Source organism: Zootermopsis nevadensis, unplaced genomic scaffold, assembly GCF_977971745.1.
Source record: "Zootermopsis nevadensis isolate Lab colony 2312 unplaced genomic scaffold, Znev_1.0 Znev_ptg000029l, whole genome shotgun sequence".
Taxonomy (NCBI): domain Eukaryota; kingdom Metazoa; phylum Arthropoda; class Insecta; order Blattodea; family Termopsidae; genus Zootermopsis; species Zootermopsis nevadensis.
The window spans coordinates 12555741-12579115 of NW_028259161.1; the positions used below are offsets into that span (position 1 = coordinate 12555741).

General features: G+C 39.3%; 1 protein-coding gene across 6 annotated transcripts in view; it reads left to right on the top strand.

The window, feature by feature from the left end:
- Positions 1-23375, top strand: part of pnt (ETS transcription factor pointed) — a 331267-nt gene that overhangs the window by 28255 nt on the left and 279637 nt on the right. Inside the window, exon 1 of one of the 6 annotated variants that reach the window (XM_022067401.2) lies at positions 19518-19766. The exons of the other annotated variants lie outside the window; for them this stretch is intronic. Coding sequence (XP_021923093.2) covers positions 19668-19766 — 99 coding nt within the window. The 5' untranslated portion in view covers positions 19518-19667. Of the gene's footprint in view, positions 1-19517; positions 19767-23375 lie in introns of those variants that run through there. 6 annotated transcript variants of the gene reach the window in all.

A 23375-nucleotide genomic window follows, 5' to 3' on the forward strand; every position in this document is an offset into this window, starting at 1 on the left:
CTCTTTAACAGAATCAGTCATTAATGAGGTGTTTGCCACTGATTATACTTGACTAGCCTAATCTTTCAGTATGAGATTTGATTTCTGTTGCTGCAATCTGCACGCATCATTCAATGTTTTCATCTGTGAGACTGGTCCTAGTTTTTGACTTTACATTCTTCATTAAGCTCTACAGTTGCTCACGGCGATAATTATTTCACCATACTGATGTCGTTAACCCTTTGAAGCCTGAAAGTCTGTTCAGTTATTACCCCAGAGAAAGCACAATGCGTGTCTGTTATTACTAGGAGATTTTTTTATGTTCGAAACCCGAAAATACACACTGGGAAAAAAGTAAGTCACTTAATGGTAAAGCATTTGGTACACTGCCGTGCTTTCAGGAGGTAACACATGCTTTCTGATATCATATAATCGTCTTTCATCGTACAAGTTGGCACTTTTATAAAAAGTGTATGCAGGTCGAACAAAACGTATCGGTGGGGCCGCGGGTAGAGAACCCATGCTCTATAGAGCATTGGTCCTAAAGTATAATAGAGATCGAAGATTATGATAGCATGTCTATCGTGTAATTTGAATTGTAGATGAATGATTTCACATTTTTCACTTGGCAGTAATGATTGTAGAAATTCTAGAATAAATTTTGTCGCGAAAAAAAGTGTCTCTTTTGAATGTAAATCTCTCGTCATGTGGTATTACACTTGTGTGGAGGTACCAGCTGCCCAGAAATTAACCCACAGCTTGCGACTTTGTATAAATCGTGTCTGTGAACTGGTCGTAATATCTTCTGTCTGCTCATCTGTTCCTCACTCTCATTCTTCGTAGTTCTGGGGTTCACATATCCTCATGCTGTATGAAATGAAAATTCGATCTTCAGAAAATTCAATTTTGTTGGCCTATTTGTTCATATTATTTTAGAATAGGTTACTTATGAGTAATAAAAATGCAGACAGTTCTGTAATTGAGACTCCAGGTTCTCAGGGCGACGAGTATGAACATGGCTGTCTTCTGGGTTGTTGCGCCGTCCAGTCTGGTACAGGTTTACCGATGTTTCGGAGGGTTTTTTCGTTTCCATTGTCAGGTCGATGAGTTTTAGTTTACTGACGTTTCAGAGGTGCTTGCTGCCTCCATCACAATCTTCGACCAGATGATGGAGGTAGTAAGCACATCCGAAACGTCGGTGAACCACTTTTAGACTACATTGCGCAACAACCCAGAAGACGGCCGTTTTCAGCACTTTAATTGGAAAATGTTATGAGAAGAAACAAATTTCGATACGCAGAAGTGCGTCTTTAAAATTCTTGGTAGCAAATGGCTTGAGAAGATAATACTGCATTCGACTGCGATAGGTCTGCGAGATTTTATGAAAACTATAATGAAAATGTTCAAAACAAGATTGTTTTTCTGGTGTGTTTTTAATAATTATCATTGGGTACCGGGGTCCTTTCCCGGGGGTAAAACGCGACCGGGGCTTAACGCTGACTGCGTACCCCCATCTAGTGCCGAGGTTAAGAATGAGTAGGAGCTATACGACCTCTCCCCTCAAGCTCCTCCATGGCGTGTAGCGGGACAGTTCTACTTTTATCTGTGTCGTGCAGTTGCACCATTGCGAGTGTCGGAATGATATTATGCGAGAATGTAATTCAATTGCATTGACAGTTCAAGTAATTATCTGTCAGGAATGTTTCGTAGATTTTGTTATTGTGGTTTATGTAACTACGCTGTCGGCAACTCAGATTGTATAGCGTTGAATGATGTGATGGTTATTGAATTAGAGAGGATATGGAAGGGCCGGTCGTGGTCTACTTTAAGACACTATACTCTTATTTTCTTGGATGGAATAAGAAAACGCACGTTCAGTGCCATTGGAGATTGCCGTTCTCCGGGCCGAGATTTGAAACCAAGTCCTCCAGAATATAAATCGCGTGCATCAAGATACGTTGGTTTATAATGTCAATATGTAAATTTGTCGTTGTTATTAGTCTGATTATGTGATGCTCTTTAATGTCGACGCCGTTTAAATACCCTCATGTTTCTTATCAGTGACACTAAGCTCAGCATATTTTTGTAGTCATAGCATTGATATTGTTAGTACAATTCATCACTCCATGTTACTAGACACCTGTATATACATCAGAGTTGTCGATAACTAGTGCATATCGATCAATCGCTCAAATTCAAGTTACCTTATCTGAGCTGTTTGTAGTCGCACGGCTATGGCTGGTATCATTCATTGTCTGTCTACAGAGAATGAAATGGACTATTACGCCCAGCCCAGCCCTATCGCCGATTGTACATTCATGTCGGCAGCTTTGTTTGTCTACTTTCTGTGTGAGAACCGATATTCCATGTTAAACATTCCTGCATGTTTCTTCGATAAAAAGAGATGTAAATACGTGTGATTGATTCTTGTTTTAAATTAACGATGTATTTTTAATTACATAGGCTAAGTAACAAATCGTAAGATATGTGAATGAGGAATTGGCAAGGATCTGTACGGAAACTGTGATAGAACTATACCATAATGTGTCTGTAGGAACTGAGAAAACCACGTTAAATATCACCATAGCACATTTACATGTCTGTTTTCGAAACAAAGATCTCTGGGATGCAAGGTATAAAATTAAAAATGTGTACAAAATTTTGGTTAGTATGCCTGAAGGGAAAAGACCACTCTGTAGATGAAAGGAAATTATAAAAATACGTTTTAGGGATGGCACTGACTCGATTAGACTGGCTCAAGATAGTGACCGCTGGCGGGTTCTTGTGAACACGCGGGGAATTTCTTAACTCGCTGAAATTGCTATCAGGTCTTCAAGTAGGATCTGGTCGATGTAGTTTTCTGCACTACACACACAGTATTTTGAAGTCTGGCTAACATTACGGAAAGTGAAAATGCCAGTTCCAGTGCGAGTGTGTACACCTGGTATTACCACTTATACGAGGTGCGATCGGAAAGTTTCCAGACTGCGCCTATAAAAACCCGTACACTTATCTCGGGTATTAAATTCATCCATCACCCTCGAAGTAGTTCCCCTGGGAGTGAACACAACGATCCCAGCGCCGCTGCCAAGCCTGGAAGCATCCCTGGAAATCTTTCTTTGTCAGCCTGTCAAGCACCATCTGCGATTCTGCCTGAATCTCTTCTATCGTCTCAAATCTCCTTCCCTTTAGCTGAATTTTCATCTTTGGGAAGAGGAAGAAGTCACACGGAGCTTAGAAAGGAAGTTGGGGTCGGTTCTTGCAAGATCTTTGAGCTCCTGACAAACGAGAAGTCGATTCTGCTTCTGATCCTCAGACAGGATGCGTCGCATGTGGAGTTCTTCCTTTAGAATCAGCTGACAGGTCCCATAGCCTATCCCAACAATGTCGCACAAGTCGTTGATGGTACGACGTCGATCTTCGTGAATGGCCTGCCGAATCTTCGTAACATTTCCGGGCGTTGTGCTCGAAGATGGTCGTCCAGAACGCTCGTCATCATCGACAGAGGTTCGGCCATTTTTAAAACGTGAATGCCACACAAAAGTTTGTGCACGACCCATTGCGGACTACCCAAATGCTTGCTTTAGCATTTCATAGGTTTCCGTAGCCGTTTTGGCGAGTCTTTGGCAAAATTTGATGCACACGCCATTCCGAAATCGCAGGAGGGTCGGTGTAATGCACTACCAAAACGCCCGTAACTAAGAAACAAATGCTAATTCGATGATGCCGGCTGGCACACTGATTCACTATGCATGTAGGCCGCACCCCCTAGCGGCAGAAGCTCGTACTACATCCGGTTCGCCCTCTATTGACACAGTCTTGAAACTTTCCGATCGCACCTCGTAGGTCGTAGCCGCTGCTTCTTTTCTTACCATGTGCGAAATTGAGAAATGTTTTCTTACTGGAGAGTACCAGTAGCCAAAGTTTCCCATTCGTCTGTTCCAAATGTAAATGCGCGGTATAAGAACGTCTAATCAACGTCATCAGTCCTCGTCTTACAAATGTCTCATGTTATATAGATAATGCAATGCAACTGCTGTCTTATGGTTCACCCACGCCGTCGGGCGGAAATTTGCTATTTTTATTTAATAATATGATGCATTTTGTTACTTGTTTATCTAAATTTATTCCTGTATATTTAAAATCGTGTCGGTTACAGCATCGCAGAGACATTTGGTACACTCTGTACAAAAAAAATTCAAATTCAAACGCTAAAAATTTTATTTTATGTTCAGAACCGGAAGTGATATAAGAGTGCATTTGTACATCATTCAGCTTCATGTTTCAACATTTACATATGACGCTGTCGGCTGGCGTAAGCCTCGACTAGCTGGCTAACGATGTATTTTATCTAATCGGTTCTGCTGTGTTACTGTGCGAGGAGTACCAATGAACCACGAAAGTAATACAGAAGTTTCAAGTGTTTGCTGGGCTACCACGGCTAACATGAACGACTCACCCTTAATGTATACCATTCATACCCGTGACTCTGTGCTTTCCAACAAAAATTATTGTTAGGGAAATTGTAACTTTGTCTCAATAAATGACGTTCAGTTCTTGAGTGATAAATTGTACGGCCAATTGACTCTTTGTCATTTGTCTTCTTTGTAATGGCTATTTTGTTTCTTTCCTACATATGACAGAAATCGTGTGCTATTAAGACAGATCCAATTCTGTGTATGCAAACACTACACTTAATAAAGCCAGCTAGATACCAATTTGATGAACGATTGTCCTACTACAAACAACATAAAAATAGTGCCATATTTATTGAAGTCATTTATTATGTTATTAATTGCTGTCAAGAATAAGTCAGATTTTATTATACATCAGTTTCCTGGTTGTGTCGCATGTCATCTTCATCACTGTTTTATTTTTATTTATTTGGCGTCGTATATACAGCTGTTACAAATTGTAGTTCATTGCACGATACAGCAAGATGGATGAATATTGTTCCTGATGCTGCTATATCTTGTTGGTAATTATCCTCCTAATTCCAATTTCTGGATACTTTTGTCTACCAACTCCTCTCTCAAACTGAATTTCTTAGCATCTCAGTATGTTACTCCATCCTTGTTTTTAATGAACATGGGGCACTTTCCCTGCTCCCATTTCCCCCTAACACTATAATTTCCAAATATCTCTTTTCAACCATCCAATAAATTCCGTAGCCTCTTGAGTGCATAATTCTGTGTATAATTGCTTCTTCCAGTTACTCTTCAATTTGTTTTAAATACCAGTGATCTTTTTTCTCTCGTATTTGCTTCCATATGTAACATTTCTGTGCAAAAGAAAGTTGGCTAATTGAAGTTTGGAAGCAACACAAGTAATTATGGTTTAATTTCGTGTTGACCTATGATAAAAATATTTTAGAGATTTAATTATGTCATGGTTCAAAATCTAATTCCTCCTGGCCTTTCTGAATATGTCTGTAAACTAAGTGGCCAAGTATAGCGTTCTGGTAGGAGTGTGAAGAATTAGAGCGATGTTTCATTCAAGTTACTGTACTCGAGCACAGTTCTGTCTGTGAGCCGATACAAAAAGATTAAACAAAGACTCTGTGAACAAAAAAATACGTTAATGACACTGCTTTGTGGTTCTTTGCGCTGCATAAAACCTATTGGCGTAATGCCAGCCTAGACGTCGTATTTTTCTAACTTTGTACTGTACAAGGGTCTGAGTCGTACTGGGAATATATTGATTTCTAGTGAATGTGAAAACGGATTGTCAAGTTTTTGTAACTTTGTAATTCTGTATCCACGCAGAGAGGTTAGGAAATGGGCCATAGGGCATTGGCGCATTTTGCACACAATTTCACATGGAACCACACAGCTTAGTATCCGTTTATGCCTAGTATAAGAATTTTGTGTCACGTGGCTTCCCTCACTGTGGCACACTGGAAATTTATCTTTTCTGAATCAATATTTAAAAATTCTGCTTATATTTATTTATTGCAAATTCGTCGCATGTAGTGAGTAATAGTGCATTAGAATAGCCGCTGCGTCATGTCAGCTGTGTTGCATAAGTAGCTCTAACAGTTAGAGTGCGTTTATTTTCGTTACAGCAAATGACTGATTGATTTATATTTCCAACACGAAGATGTATTTCGACTGGCGTTTATGTGACAACATTAACCACGTGCGAAATGTCGTCTGTTCCACTGAACACGATTAAGGAATTACGAATCTAATAAAAGCCTTACCGTAGTTGGGTTCGTTAGAAGTAAAGGGCATGAGATAAGGAATCGTATACTGTACATACTTTGATTAAGTGTCATCAGCAGTATCGTAGAACGCTGTTTCAGTTTCTATGTGATAATGTCTTTGGTTTACATAATATGTTCCTTCTACCTGCAATCTAGAGACGTAGGCGAAACACACGGTTTGGTACTCTTCTATCCAAGACATTACCTTTCCACTGCCTTCCTCCCTAATTCCCTGTGCATCCATTCATTCACTCACACATCAACCGACTTGTCTGTCTACCATTCCTTTCGATCTATCCATCATTCCATCAACCAACCCACACATTCGTATTCAGTCCACATAACTTTCCCGCCCATTTACACTTCAGTGCACGTGTACCGCCCATCCAGTTATCTGAACCCACACACATGCATGGGTACGCTCACCCTTCTCTTTGCTTTCGTGAGTGGTCTGTTAGGTTAGGTTAGATTAGGTTAGGTTAGGCTGCCGAAAATGTCTTTTTGTTGCTGATGTATGAGTGAATTTAAATGGCAGAATAGAGCTTGTTGGAGGTACAGACATTCTTATTGTATTTGTTAAATATATTACTTTATTTTAAACACTTTTGTGTTGCTCTTGCGTTGAATTGGTGTGACACGATTCTTTGTTGGATCACTGGTTTCTAACCTCCGGTTTATCAGATTTTTATGGCGCGAAATATTTGTGCATAGTTTACTAGGAACTGGATTTCAGATGTGATATGTTGCCCACCCTTGGTCCTTTTTCTAGAAATTATCCATTCTTCGGATGACACTCATTTTCTTTCGTATTTCGTTGTTAGCTGTTGGATCTAATGCTGATTTCAGTCTGCGTGTTAGGTGGGTGACTAGAACACGCATTTAGGGTAATGGATTGGATAATGCTAAAATATCATCTTCCTTTCCAGTTTAATGATTTGAGTGTAATCAGAAGGACACCATTACCTTCTGCAGGGTGCCCAGGTCTCGAAGGGGACTATGGCTTTATGAAGACGATTATAAAACTATCATCAACATTACAGAATTACATTTGGCAAAAGTATTTGGACGATCACAGGACAAACATCGATGCCTTGACCGGGATTTGAACCGGTGATCCAAGTGGCAAAGCCCCATGGTCTAGACCGCGCGGCCACGAACACTGGCACTTGAATTTTCTTAGGCTTAATTACAAAATAATCAGTTAATTCTGTTAAATCAAATTCCGCACTGGAAATGTTAATGCAAATTAACAACAGAGTCGTGGATTTTCCAGTCTGTTACAAGATTTGTTTTGGTGTTACTGATTGAGGTTGAAGTGATACTGTTCGTGAAATGACATTTGACTTAGGCCTATACATGAAATGGTCCGTGTATGCACTTATACTTTCATAGTTTCTGAACCTCCAGAAAAGAAATGTTTGTTGTAAGAAAACGCCCTTTTTACTGTGTACTGACAGGATTGTACTTGAATGTCAATATTATGTCCAAATATTTATATCTGAATAGACTATACAATGAAGGAAGGCCAATACGTCCTCCTATTGGCTTGTCAGAAGTAGCTAGTTTACCTGTGTGAATTGTGCTTCATGCCTTGCACCTGTGTTTGCTGATTAGTGACCGATTTACTTATTGATACTCGAGTATTTTTCCTTCTCTTGTAACTCCTCCTCCTTCTGGTGAGGGTTGGTGGTGAAACTGGTCATTTAGTTGCTATTCGCGGGCACAACTACCAAGTTTCACATTTTCCGTCGCTCCGCATCGGACGTGTTTCCTAATGAATATGGTGCTGCAGTTTGTATTTGGCCAGCTGCAGGTAATACGTGCTGTTATGATCTCTTCAGAGATGTCGGTCTTTATAAAATTCTGTGTTTATAAGGTCCTTCTCTTTCTTGAGTATTGATTTTTTGCTTTATAACCTGATAGTATTAGGAATTTTATTTATTTCAATTCCATATACAAATAATCCCATTACAGGGTTCGAGAGTTCTTCCTGTGGTAACAGTAGGAAAATCTCTGCGATGAGATTAGGTGCTCAAGGTTACAGTCGCGGGGAGGCATTTACCTCTTATGATTAGCAATCTCTACAAGAATGCAGTTGCATGTAAACATTTAATAATAAGTTGCGCAACCCTTCAGCGGCATGAACTGGAACACGGGCATATGGTACATTTCAGCCGAGGAACCAAATTTAATACGCGTGTTGACAGACAGATTTTGGTCTAGCTTGGCGCTGGTGGTGGTGTAACTAGTTTCACACGTGAAGGTTTCTGGTTCATCGCCATATTTTCGTATATGAACGAAGGCTCCCGTATTTAACTGCCATGCCTTGAATGTGTATAGGTGACGTGTAGGTAAAATGTAACTGGATTCTGAACCGGTGCACTAGATGGAGGTGAATTAGCAGCTTTATATCCTGACATTGCGTTAAATAATAAAATACAAATAGTGAAACTTGCTTTAGAAACGGGTGTTTACATTGATTTTGTAGACGTATTTTAGTGCATTCAGAAGTTCTTATTTTTTGTGTATTAAAAAAAAGTAATAATCCTAAAACGCCCACTTAATTTTTTTTTTTCGCGTGTTGTGAAGCCTCGCCTGGATAATTAATGCTTGTTTCTCTCTCACAGAAATTGATATATTCCGGCTTAAGGACACAAACAAAGAAACAGTGTTGTAATAACCGCCAATGTATCTCTGCGTGTTGATAGATGAAAAGTTATCTGAAAGAGAGAGTAAAACCCTTTATTGTCTCAGTTATTGGGATCTGCCCTAAGATTTTCCAAGGATTCTTAAAAAAGTTACGACGAACAAGAAGACCTGTCTTCTGGGTTGTTGCTCCTCGTAGTCTGGTAGAAGTTTACCAACGTTTCAGAAGTCCTTGCTGCCACCATCATCAGGACGATGAGTCACGTCGGTAAATTTATACCAGTCTACGCGGCGCAATAACCCGGAAGACAGCCACCTTCATCCTCGCCGTCGTCAGAACCACCCATGAAACGGTTGACCACCATATTTTAGTTTCACCTTCTGCAAATGTTACCTTTATGAAGTGTACGTATCTTCTGGAAATATTTTACCACACAAAATTTTAGGACCATAACTTGTGTCTCTGTCATGTTGGTATTATTTATGGCAGAGAATCAGGAAGGCAGAGGCAGTCTCGGAAAAGTTGGATTACGTAATTATCACACGGCTGATCGCCGAATAAGACTTCATTGCATTCAGCCGCCATGAAACTTCAAATAGTACAAGATGTAGTAATCTTCAATTAAATAATGATGTCTATTTAAAATTTCATGAAAATCGACATTAAAATTATTAGAGGCAAACATAATCAATCTGGTACGGACTTAATGAAAGCTAAAGTGTGTTTCATTGCACGCGATAGTGAAGTGTAGCAAAGAACTGTCCAAGAATTACGATGAAACTGAATCATGCAGTGGATCACACTTTAATGAAAGTGCTTTGAGCAGAGGTAAATATGTCGAGAAGTTACTGGCTTTGCTAAAATTAAAGCGTGTGACCTGTATAGCTCAGTAAATCTACGAGATGCTACTAATTTTTCAGCGTATCAAGTGTTACGGTAATGGAAATTGATTTCTGAGATTTCTTAGAAATTTAATTTACACCATTGCCACGCGGTAGTTAACAAATTAACGCTCTAATTACAGACGTTAAACTTTAAGTGCTTTCATGTTTACTTCGCTTCCAATACGCAGAAAAGCACCGTTGCACGCTTGAAGCAACCCTAGATGGATAGAACACATCTGAGGAATTGGATCAGTATAGTCTTCACGGATTATTTTTCTATCAAAATTATTCAATTATTCTGACAGAACTAGGATAGTATGCTCGAAGTAACAAATTAAGTATATTATTAATATTCTGTACTTAAAGCTGATAAAGGAATGCATGTTTCTCAGCACATGAATGGAATATATTTTTGATAATCTCAGAATTAATTAAAGCCTCTGTGCTGTAGAAACGTGACATTTTGATTACATGGTCTGATTTATAATACTTATTGTTTATTTAATGATGCTTTCAGTGTCTTAGATTGTAAGGGTAACGTGAAATGATAGACTGATTAGTAACTATTGAATTGGAAAGGATTTTTATGATACTGCCCTGGCATTTGTATGGGTGGACTGAGGAAGACCACTGAAAACTTTAATCAGGAACGAAAACTGAATCCCGGACCTCCCGAATACGAGGAGCAGTTACTCGGCCACGACCTTGGTTTTGCGTAGCTTTGGAAGCCTCGGTATTCAAATTAGAGTACAGTGTTCTGAGCTGTCTTGAGTAGCTTCCTGTATTTCTTCCCACACTTTATACCATTCAGGATTCAGTTATCGTCGGATATTACGTAGTTTGACTGATTAGGTTTAAAGTCGATTTACCTGCACTGGTAATTCAACAAATTAAACATACGACCTAAAACTTAAATTCCGGAAATGTTAGCAAAGTCCAACAGTTCTGACGCTTTGGGTCTGTTATTGTCTCTGGAATTTTAAATTTGGGAATAGTAAACAATTGATGTTTTCTGGCGTTTGTTTAAATATCTCGAAAACCATAGGACTTACGTGGAAAGTGTTTTGAGGATTAAATGCGTGTTTAATTTTTCCCTGCAACTAAAGTTCCCATTTACGTTTCTCTTTTATAAATATGTAACATTTGCTCTCGATATATTGACAGACATAATTGTGTGTCCCGGTTTAAAGTTTCGTGAAAATGCGATCAGCTGTTCTCCATTTCTGACACGCGGACAGACAGACTGTTAATAGGTGAGCTAATAGGCCCATTTTTGTGAACTTTTGTCAACTGATCAGCCAATCAAATTACTCCTTGGAGTGGTCCCTCCTGTTCAGCTGAGAGAAGCGCTTAGCTCGTTAAGTCCATTGCGCTTTATGGAACCCAAAGGTTCGTTACTGTGTTCACAGAATCCGCCACGGGTCGCTGTCATGGGCCAGATGAGTTCAGTCAACAGCCTGACACCAACAATTAATTAGATTTATTTTAACTATCCTTCCATCGATGCTTAAGCAAGTGGTCTCTGTCATTCGTGTTTTTCTGTTGAAGTTTTATATGCATTTTTAAGTTTACGTGCGTGTTGTAGGATCCGTAAATTTCATTTTCCTCGATTTGATCACTCGAACCATGTTTGTGCATTTTTTCAAAACTCTTTTTGCTTCCAGTGTTTAAGACCGAATATTTAAAACAGCGCCTTATTCTCAGACATTCTTTGTGTGTTATTTAAGTGAGAGATGAATTAAGTTTCATGTACAAAAAACATGTAAAATTACAGTTGTATATAGTTCATTCTTCACATTTATGGACTTGAAACGTGAAGACGATTCTGAACTGATTGCTGGAAGTTATTCCTGCGTTTTATCTGTTAATAATTTCTTCCTAGTAGCATCATATGCAGGGAACAGGAAACCGTGGATGAAGCGAATTGTGACGGAATCGCTTTGGGCTAAGGATTGCCTCGAAAAACATCAGGGCCTAGTGCCCCGCACGGTACTCGAACCAAATACGCGTGAGAAGTGTGGGGACCCCCAACTAGGTGACTGGCCGAAGCTGTGGTGTTGCGGAATGCCAGCAGACTTACGCCGAACTTGCACGACGCTCATGTGATGAGTCGGCTTGCAGAAAGGAAGTGTCCAGCTTTTGTGTTCAGTTTGAGCTGAGACATGTGAAAACCGATCGTTTTGAACTGAATGCTGCAAACTACGCAGTGTGTTTGTGTAATAGTAATGCCAGCTGCAGATCTCGTTGTTGTAACACGCGTTGAAAAATAGCATCAAGGTCGCTGCCGCTTCGTGTGCGCTGATGAATCTCGTTCTGGCTATTGTTCAATTATTTATGTGCCATTACCTGCCCGAATCCAGAGAATGATCGCCTCCTGTTATTTTTAGAACGCAACTTTTATTTCTTTCCCCAACTTAGTGTCTCCTTAATGCTGTCGATAGTTTTATTTGTGGATATATTTCAGAGGCGGAAATGCACTTGCCCGATTTGCTGGTGCAAAAGAAATCACGGTTTTTGAAAAATAGACTTCGGTAAAAATGAAGGCCAGAAGAGTTTAAATGAAACTCCAAACAGATAAATCTTTATGTACACAAACTTAGTTATGTTATACAAAAATTACATGGGTTTGGTTCAAATCCGATTAGCCGTTCATTTTTACAATTTTTAAAAACAATTTTTTGCTCCATCCGGTATATGATGTCATGAAGTGTATTTAAATTGAATTGTGCATTGGTCGAATGCTGTCTTTGCAAGTGTTTCAACACATTCAAAGTATTTTTATATAGGTTCTATTTCCGGTGATGTAATTTCATTGCTATATGCTGTCCATTGTGACAGCATATTTACATTAAGATTAATTGAATTGTTCGTGCATTATTACAAAGATCGTATTACACCTACAAATAACCTTCACGAGTTGTCTTGGTCCTGCAAACTAGAGGAAGAGGTGTCAGGTTTCTTTTCTAACTTTACTGAACTCATGAATGAGTATTTAGGTTCTTTTTATAACATGAAAGATTAGATTGGCCTTCTATTAAGAGTTAGCAAGATTCTGATCTAAATTATTTCTAGTAAATTGCCGTCGTTTATAATTTTTGCATTTAAACCGCAACAAAGTGAAGCGCAGCGTATATTGTTACGAAAATTATTAAAAATAGTCAACGAAACATCAATAATTTTAGTAAGCTTTTTAAAAATATTATATTAATTGCATTAACATCTTGTTTTAATACAGTAATGCGTGTTTTGAAAACAGTTAATTTGCCAGTTAAAGTCAATAACTAAATAAATGTAAATATGCAGTAGATATGGTTGCAGTTTTGTGTTTGTGTAGGATTATCACGATAAACAGTAATTAATTTGAAAGTAATAATACTCATTTGAAGCAAATTTGCAACTTAGAGTAAAGAGAAACGAGAAATGCGAAGAAAATAGAAAATTGTTGCGCCTTTATAAAGCCTCAAATTTGAGTATTTTTGTTTTTCCACTTTGTAAAATTTCTCCTTTGTTGTTATTGGTCACAGACTTTTCGTCTCATTTGTTTCGTTCAGATATGAAAGTCCATTTTACTTTAAGTCATATTATTTTTATTCTGATAAAGGCTCCAAAGGAAGCTAGCTTAATTTTATTTAAGATATTTTTAATTGAACATGACATCCAGTTTTTTTCAGAGGCGATATTTGAATAAACCGGAAGTTCTTGTACAGTGATATAAATTTTGTATCTTTAGACTTTATACGCAATAAGAGTTTTGATTAACTGAATAGAGCGCCGGAGTTCATCATATTATGCTAGCAATTCCATTGAAATGTTAATTGAAATTAATGCTCCCCCTTAAAATTAATTATCCGAGTCTACGCTTCTCCGGCGTTGGTGATGATGTCATCAATTCGTCAGACTAATGCGCTACAGAGATGCCGACCGAATGGCGTTTGAGGCTGGGTACAGAAACAGAAACAAACGGTGATACGTGCTGCCCGTGATTTATGTTTCTATTAACGTAAGAAACACAATAGAATTACAGCGTGATCGAACTAAATGACTTGACAAGAAAGCAAAATCATTAACAGAGTAATAATTCAGCTATATGTAAGTAGTAAAGTAAAAAGTAAAGCAGTCCCGCTACACGCCATGTAGGTCGTTTGGGGGGAGAGACGGTTGGCTCCTACTCATTCTTGACCTCGGCACTGGATGGAGTGAGTGATCAGCGTCACGCCTCGGTCGCGCTTTACCACCGGGAAAGGACCCCGGTACCCACTGGATAGGGGGCTGGGTGGGCCCCAGAGCCGGTCTGGACGCAGAGGCTGGAGGAAAAGATCCCCTGTCCCCGTCGGGGATCGAACCCAGGTCGACCAGTCTATAGCCAGTCACTATAGTGAGCTATCCCGGCTCATATATGATTATTTAAACATTGAAGTGTCTGGTAACATTATCAAGAGGTGAGGTTCATGGTGAGAATAGATCAGTTCTAGAAATGGCTGTCATTTTTCCGTTCGAAACAGATATCATTCCAATGAAGATGACTGTCTTATTGGATGTTGCAACGTGTAGTCCCGTAGGAATTAACCGACGTTTTAGAGGTGTGTACAGCTGTCATCATGTGGCTATGCGAAAAAATGGGTAAAGATATAGGAGCTGGTCGAATAAGATGAGCTTAATCTGACCTGACCTAGCATAACTTGACTTAAATTGAACAGATAATGCGAGTAAGAACGAGCGCAGACCTATAATCATGCGTTTAACACGTTGTCGGCATAATGCCTGGTTTTGTTACGAATGCCTTGGCAAATCTCAGAACCAGTTTTTGGTATTTTATACAATGCCATATTTCTCTTTACCTTTATGCCTGATGCATTCATCATCTAATCATGACGCCTGTAACAATTTACAAAGATTATCTTGTATCTTAGCACACAAATTTTTTCCACGTTTCGCTGTGACGTGGAAGTTTTTTCGATCCCAGTCTCGATATGCAGATGCGATAATTTACGTTGCTCACTGCATAAACGAGTGCATGAATATCTTTTGACGTCATGCATTTTCCTGTTTCAAAGATCACAGTTTCGTTTTATTGCTGGAGGTCTTAAGATTTCTGCATTGACAAGGACCACGACGAAGCTTTAATTTCACACACTCAAACGCCTTTCCTTCTGGTTCACAGGTCTAACTTTTCATTAAGTGTGTGAGCCAGATGTTTCCACAGTTTTATGATTGTTTCACAGAATAGAAGTTTAATTTGAAAGATTAACTTTATGCATTACTAATTTTTATTGGGGATTAACTTTGAGTCTTGTAAATTTAAGTTGCTCATCCCTTGTGGTTTGTGGGCATTGCGAGGTTGGTCTGTTTATTGACAACTACGTAGGGCTTGTATGAACCAGTGAGATTCGTACTCCGTCCTGTAACCTCTGTCACGGCAGGGAATACGAAGATGGCTGTCCTCTGAGTTGCAGAGTCGTGTAAATAGTATGGTAGAAGTTTACGTGCGTTTCTGGAATCCTCGCGGCCTACTTATTACCCTAATAGTAATTTGAGATATGATTAAGAATGACTCTCGTGAAGCATCGAGGCCGCCCACAGCGCTGCAGATAGCCAGTTCAGATGCAGACTGGATGCATCGTCGTCCACCTGCTGCTGGAACAGGTTCTGTGTATTTATAGGCCTTTATTCCTTCTCCACTCTTGCTTTTGATTGCTTGCTGCTAGCTACTCAGTCTTACTTTCAGTCTTTTATCCTGTCTTGCGTTATCGAGGCAGGCCATTCAGCGTGACTTGGCTTCTGCTTTTCGCAGTCGTTCAAAACAGTGCAGTCGCCACGAGTGACGACTGCGTAGGTCATATGCGTCGAGGGACGAAGCATATATCGCATATGTCTTAAAACAAAGTGTCTTTCTTTGTTCTTGTTGCGATGTTGTCCGTCCCCCAGGTGATACATGAGTGAATATGGAGCAGCGGTGGAATGATGTTTGTTATTGACAGGGGTAAACCGAAGGCCACAGAGAAAACGTAAACTCCCCGTGCCGCATTGTCCATTGCAAATCTCACAGGAATTGAAGTGGGCCCTAACCCGGGGTTCCGCGGTGAGAAACCGGTAACTGACCGCCGGCAGTAATAAGTTTTACCCCGATGTTGGCCGTTATTGCATTTGAGTTTATGTAACTGATCAAATATGCATTTTTCAGATACTGGAAAACTAAAAATGCATTGGAGCATTACATCAATTTGTAGACTTCAAGAAAGCCCTATGATTCGGTTAGGAGAGAAGTAATGTTGTACGTCGTTCTCATTTAATTAAGTATTCTTTGAAACTGTGTAGGCTAATGAAAATGTTAAAATTATAGTTATTTTTAATTCCGTACTGTTGTATTATCCATTCGTTTCAACATTAACCCTGTAAAGCCTAGTGGAAAATATTTGTACCACCTGCTTTAATATTTAATTCTGCATTTTCCCCACAGAGTGATTCTCATAATAAACAGCAATTTTTTCCTTACACATCATTGACCAACTGATATTTGTAATGGTGGAGTGCTGTTTTCTTTGGTGTAGGAACTGACTCTCGAAGTGTTATTTGGCTGAGCTTCGGTGATCAAAGGGTTAATTGAACCATCAGATACAACTGCTTATTACCTGCAGTTTGTGGTATTGACTTATGCCATGTAGGAGTCATCCCCAGAGGCTCTTTTACACTGTAGTAAGCTATTCAGTTGCATATTATGGTATCTTGTACACACTGTTTTAAAATACTAGATGCTAAAATATTAAAACATCGTCGTATCGTAACAAAATAATATATTTGTGGCAGATGATAGCATTTTAACATTTTAGCATTTAAGATCTAGTATTCTAGATGTGCTTATTGGGTGGCATCGTACGTAATTCAGTAAGTTTTGAAAATTTTAAATGAGCCCTTCATGATGGTTCTCATGAACCGAAACATGTCCGCGACAAAAGAATAACACAGACTACAAATGATAAATAGTTGTAACTCGTGGTTAATTTAATGCTGAACTGATTAAAAAGAGTTTAAAGGTAGTAAGACTGGTATATGTAAACATTTGTGTTGATTTTTTCTGTGTAGAATGTCTGAAATAAGGGGATAGTTACCACCATTGCTTTTGGCTTTGCTTTAGAATATGACTTGAAGGTTTAGAAATAAAGGTCCATAAATATAAAAAGGACTGGCATTGAATAGGACATGTCAGTTTCTGGTCTGTACTGATAAAGTTAATTTATTGAATGAAAACATGAACATAATAAAGAAAACAAAGACGCTCTGTGTTCTTAACGAATGTGGCAAAGTTAAAATATTTGGAAACGAACTGGAGTCATATTTCCGAAAAGGTTAAGAACAGATTTAATTCGGAAAACGCTTTATACCTTGTAGTTCAGAATCTCTTGTCTTAACACCTGCTATCTAAAACGCAAATATTAAAATACTTTACCTTTATCTGTATTTAGTATGGATCTCAAACACAAAAAAAGACAATAAAATGCATGGGCCTGAAACATGTCTGACGTTAAAGGAAGGACATGGATTAAGAGTCTTCCAGAACAGGATACTGATTAGAATATTTCGACATAAGAGGAATGAAGTGACGTTGAACTTGAGAAAAATTGCTCAAAGGTCCATAATTTGTACTGGTTTATAAAATCGATAGTGTAAAATGAGCGGGATATGCAGCTTATACAAAATCTAGGCGAAAGTGGGAGGATAATATTGAAATTGTTGTTCGGGAAATGAGGTGAGACGATATGGGGACTGGATTCATCTGCGACGGGATAGGTGTCATTGGTGGACACTTGTGAATGCATGAGCCTTTGAGTTCCATAAAAAGCTTGTGTACAAGGACTCTGGACTCTGCTCCATGAAGTTACTAGTTTCCATGCATAGCGAGAAATTTAGTGTATAGGTTTGCAAGAAGTCTGTGTAAAGCGCCGATGCTTAAGACAGCATTTCCCGTACAAAATGCATAGATATTTTGAGATTTTAACAGACGCTGATATAATTCTTTAATTTTTATACATTGGCATCAAACAGGAAGTGCGGTGGGCTGCGAGTTGTACCCCACTCTTCTGCGTTATTCAGATTGTATCTGATGTCTGTTTCTCAGGAAAAACGTTTTGACCTCGACAGTATGGACCCACGCTGAAGTCCGACGGTAGTAAATCTGTGGCCAGGAACTGTTGTGTTCCATTTGAGAAAACTATATGCAGACTGAAAGCTTTATAATTTTGAAAATGTAAAAATGTTACCCCCATAACGTCAGTCGGAACTGCCAAGACGTAGCTCTTTTCCCTAGTAACGTAGACCCACTGTGTTACCTAACAAACAAAACATTTTATAGGTAGCTTTGTTAAAGAAGTTCGATACAATGTGTTGATTTGTACCTACAAGTCCACAGCCAGCAGAACGTCGTCGACTTACCACTCGGACGTTTGTCCTTCCACCTAGTTATCTACTACCCATTTACTGTCACATTTCCATCTAATCGTCGTTAAACATTAAAAGAACCGGTCACTCGGCCGTCAGCGCTGAGGGCACTGAAATGAAGTGGATTAACGCAAGTTACATTTCGTTTCGTTCTTACTCCCTGTTACCTGATTCAGTTAATCTTGAAGGTGCCTTTACCGATTTGTTAATATTTCTAGCACTCTCCGTTGTAAAAGTTAGGTTTAATTATTACATATGTAATTTTGCTCTTGTGACTATGTCTTTGACCAGCCACATTGACATCTCTTTCGATATATGACGTTTTCGAATGCTGACCAGATAACTTGGTCTCATGATTAAGTGAATTCTCTGTTTCCCCAAGATGATACTGTAATAGTTCTTTAAAATGGGTCACTACAGATTTTTCATGCACCCGTGTTTTTCGATCTGTAGACTAATTATCCTCCTATTGCATCTTTGTCAGATTTAGCACTTAATACGTCGCAAAAAACCGAATTCGAGAATCAGTAACATTTGTTTGGCAGTATTTGAAGTTGCAGTGATTAGTATTAGGCCTACTGCTAAGTGTTTGAGAGGTCCTGAGTTCTAGTCAGCTTAGCACACCGATGTCTTCGTCAGTCCTTGAATAAAGTAATGACACATCCTTCATTTCTTCATACAGTTACCAGTAGCTAAAACTCCGGGATCGCCAACCATATGCCCGCTTGAATTTTAGAATATACATAAGGAGTTTAAACGTTTAATTCTTTAATTTTCAAAATATCACACCCTCGCCAGATTTTATCCTGGGCCATTTGGTGTAGGAGTTGCTAGAACATAGTCGTAACCACATTATTAAATTCACGTTTTTAGGTAGATTCATACGGTGTCCGCTATGAATTATACGTCCCTCCTCGTTTCCCCTCACCCAAAAGAAATTTTACCGGTCAGTTGAAAAAACAATAATCAAATGATCACAGGAGTGAACCGAAGGTCTTGGTGACGATTCCGAAGATGATACTTTGCCTCACCGTGCAGTCCACAAGCCTTTGTTATAAGGATCTACATTTTTCGCGTCATCACTGACTTAAAAGCGTGTTTCTCCCTTCTGCAACACTGTAGGATACAGAAACGTCTTTCATTCGCAAAAAAGGACGCAGAGAAGTATTGGTTGGCGAATGCGGGCGGCTGTAGCAGTCAGCCAGGTTCATCTTGTGTGTCGTCATGTAGCTCGATGCTGCCGGCTTGTCTATTTTCTCCTTCACCCCACCATGTCTTCTTTTTTCATCTTCATGCTCATTCACGGTGCGTCTCCATTCAGCTTCAACCGCGGCACACAGTAGCCTGTTCGCTTTTATAACGTTAGCAAGTGTGTTATGTGGAGTGGTAATATGTGCTACTACCCGCAGTGAAAACATTCCTCTTTTCCTTTGTCACGAATGGTAACAGAATCCGAACAGCTAGTACAGTGTTCAGCAGGTATCTCGTGGGAAGATCCATTCTGTATTATGTGAAAAAGATGGTCGTCACCCGTCTAGCTGACAGTACTGCTAGCAAAGGGGAAAGGAGGTGGTTGAAACACGATGAATGTTGTTACAGGCACGGGATGAAACTATTGGTAACACTTATGTTTATTCAATTGTGTATTTTGTAGGATTTGAGGTTCTCACGGCGGCGAGTTCGAAGATGGCTTTGCTGCCTCCATCATCAGGGCGATGAGACTCATCACCTTGATGACGGAGGCAGAAAGGACCTCTGAAACGTTGGCAAACTTCTACCAGACTACACTCCTCTACAACCCAGAAGGCAGTCATCTTCGAGCTGTGTGTTTGTGTTTCTTTGCCTCCCTGTGTTTTTCTTAATGACTCGGCATTTTTTATGCAAAATGAAGTGTCTGCTGCAAATATCGTCTGCGTCTGCAAGCCATTATCCACGATTGGGGAAGACTATATATAAGAGGGCTCAAAATAAATCCTTAGCTATCTATAACATGTTTAAATTCCTCGGTCTATTTTCTGTAATGTGATGTTTAAATTATTAAAATCCGACATTTGGTTTAATTTTAGTAAATTACAGTCTTGGTTTCTGTCGTTTCGAGAGAAGTGTTTTACTATAAAGTTTCCCACACTTGCTGTACTCACCTGCCAGAAAGATTTGAAGAGATGTCATGGGAGCACACAGCATCTCAGTGAGAGCTTAGCCAAATCTGCCCAAAACTATTTCTGTACGCCTGGGCAAACAGTTTTGGGGCACATGGCGCACTGCTGTGTTACAGTGATGGTATATAAAAAATAATGATGCTCTAGGCATCCTAAATGTGAGATCTGGTCCAAACTTGTTTCTTGACCAGTTCCGGGAATATTATTATTATTATTATTATTATTATTATTTGCCGTGAAATTAGTTTGTTGCATAGTCATTCTTTCCCAAAGTGGGAGTCCAGACCCGCAGAAGTCTGTGAAGCTTTGCGGTGCGGGGGTAGGGAGATAATGGTTTACGTATAAATTTATAAAACGGCTACATTAAATTATAAACATACAGTAAAATTTTACTTCATATATGCCTATCTTTAAGTTTCGTTTGTATTTTTTTATTGCTAAATTGCAATTTAATTTATGAGAGGTTTGGGTTATAAAGTGTCTTGTTTACATGAAGAAAGCCTCAGAGTGGAAGGTATTCGAAACCATTAGGCTATTTTAATTGAGTTACCAGCTGAATTGGTATAATATTTTACAGGGAGATTTTCTGCTGTGGAATTAAATGTTATTATTTTGTTGTTTTTCTGGTCTCAAGTTACTATGGATTTAAGGGTCATGCTGCAGTAATATTCCAGTGTGTAACCACAATTTTGACAATTGTTTTACACACATTTGGATAAGGCAGTCCGAAAAAGATTGAACGCCCTGAGAGGGCATGTTCGATGTTTTGTTTCTGTCAATAAGTGTCCAGTTGCCGTGACGAAATACAGATTGCTTGCGAGATCTCTGATCGAACGTGCACAAGGTCGCCACAACATGAGACATCCAACACTGCTTGCCGGACTCTGCTCTTTACCTATCGTCTGCATGGCCGTTCTCCTTATCATCGATACCCCTCGTCTTTTTTGAACTGTTTTTCTCTCTCTAGAAGTTGGCAGTGAGTTTAACCCTTTGAATCCTTGTAGTGTACCACTTGCCTTAACCATCAGTATCTCTGCAGTTCGCGTTCATGGGTTTCGTAGATTCTGAAAATAAACAGCGTTGACGAGTTGGTTTTTCTAATGGAAAAGTACTGTTTTCTTTGCGGTTCGGACTGAATTCTTAACTATTATTGACATGAGCTTCGGCTGCGACAAAGGCGCTTCTACAGCGTGGTCATTCGCGTCTGTGGTGGGCGTGTCTTGTTTGACGTATTTGAGTTCTCTCTGTGGTGCCCACACAAATTGTTTCATTTTCGTCAAGTTTCTTCAATCCCATTCCGTTAACTTCTTTAATGTGAACATTGCCTGGCGAAATCTGCCACTGTAAGTATTCCTCGCTGGTGTCTTCATGGTTTATATGAGGCACTACGTGTGGGCAGTATATTTCGGCCAATAATATTTTTGATAGATGTCAATCGGTTTCGAAAATAGTGTGCCTATTTGAAAAACTCAGTAATTTAGGGAATTATAAAAATAAATATTTTCTTTATTAATCTTTTGCGTAGTGAAAGGCATGGCACTGGTAACGTGGGTTCGAATCCCACTTAAGGCGTCTTTCTGTGTTTTGCTGTCCTGTGTACAGGTAGAGGCCACGCGACTGCCTGATCACTCCTGCAAGGATTCCTACCAAATGTCTAAATAGATTAAGAAACATAACTCTCATATGTGAGGAGGCCAAGATTTTTCAAGGACCATAGGGCCACGAAGTAAGTACAAGGCATGGAATGATGATACCAAAGTCGATTTTAAAAACAGACTCTGAAGATAGGAACTTTCTGAGGTCAGGGTCTTTTTGCTGGTGTTTATAATGACAGTGTTGAATCTTCGGGCATCGTACCAGAGAATATTTCGATCCGACTACCTGCAGCTCAAGGAAGACGCGTACCAAGAGGTTGGTTGGTTGATCGAGGAACATGTTCTTATTCCCGGGTGCAGAATTCTATATCACAAGTGGCACGCGGTTATTATTAATCGCTGTGTGTTTTCATAGGAAGTGTGCAGGTAGGCAGCTACAGGAAGGCACAATGTAAACAGGATGATCGCTATTGCATTTGACTAAAGTACAAAAGACTGCTCTTGTATCCTGTTTGCTTGTTGCAGGGGATGTGTGTACTTTGTGCAGTTCCTGGAATTTCGATATGATTTGTTTGTTGACCGACATACAGGATGCTAATTGTTTGCATTAGACGAAACTTCTGTTACTGTATGTAATCGGAGTTGAAATATATGGCTGTCAGAATAAACATATCACCCTTAAAAAAATCACAGATTTGTCGTATTGTCAAACAGCTAGTCAATTCCGAAACTGTTTCTATTCAGTGCTCAGAGTAACAGAGTAGCGGGTTGGTTCGTTATACACATAAATAACTCAGTCGACTCTCATGTTTAAGGCACAATGACTGTGTTGTGGGTGTTTATTATTTGTCTGATAGACTGGGAAAACTACGAACATCGTGAAGGTCCAAAGATCGGGAATAGCTCTGTCTACCAGGTCCAACAGAATAGGCATCTCCCCATCTTTTTTACCTGTCGGCGAAGGAAGAATTATCCTTAAAGAAGGAGGGTTTAAATTTTTAAGCATTTTTAACGACGATGGGTAGAGTACAAAACAAATAAAGTAGCAGTGTCAGACAATCGCCAAAGACGGGAATTGAAACCCGGTTACTTTCAAGTACAAAACGAATTTAACATTATTTCTTTTTTATTCAGAAATTCATATGCACTCCGATTTCGCCAGAGGCGTTACTTTTCTTTTTCACAAGAAGTAATTTTTTATATTAAATTTAAAACTTTGTATATATTTAACCGTATTTTATTCCCACAGTTTTCTTAACGGATTCTTAATTCTTATGTGTCGTTTTTGAGAAACGATAAGCTGTCAGTTGCATACTGCCAGAAAAACTCTGGTATGTTAACAAATCAGGAGCGACTGATTTCAATAATTTTTACTCCGGTGTTACGCGGAATCAGCTGTTTCCTATAACCGTTACCAGGCGGATCAACGGGTGGACACCGAATTTGGATAGGTCTCGCTCACTGTCCTCTTAG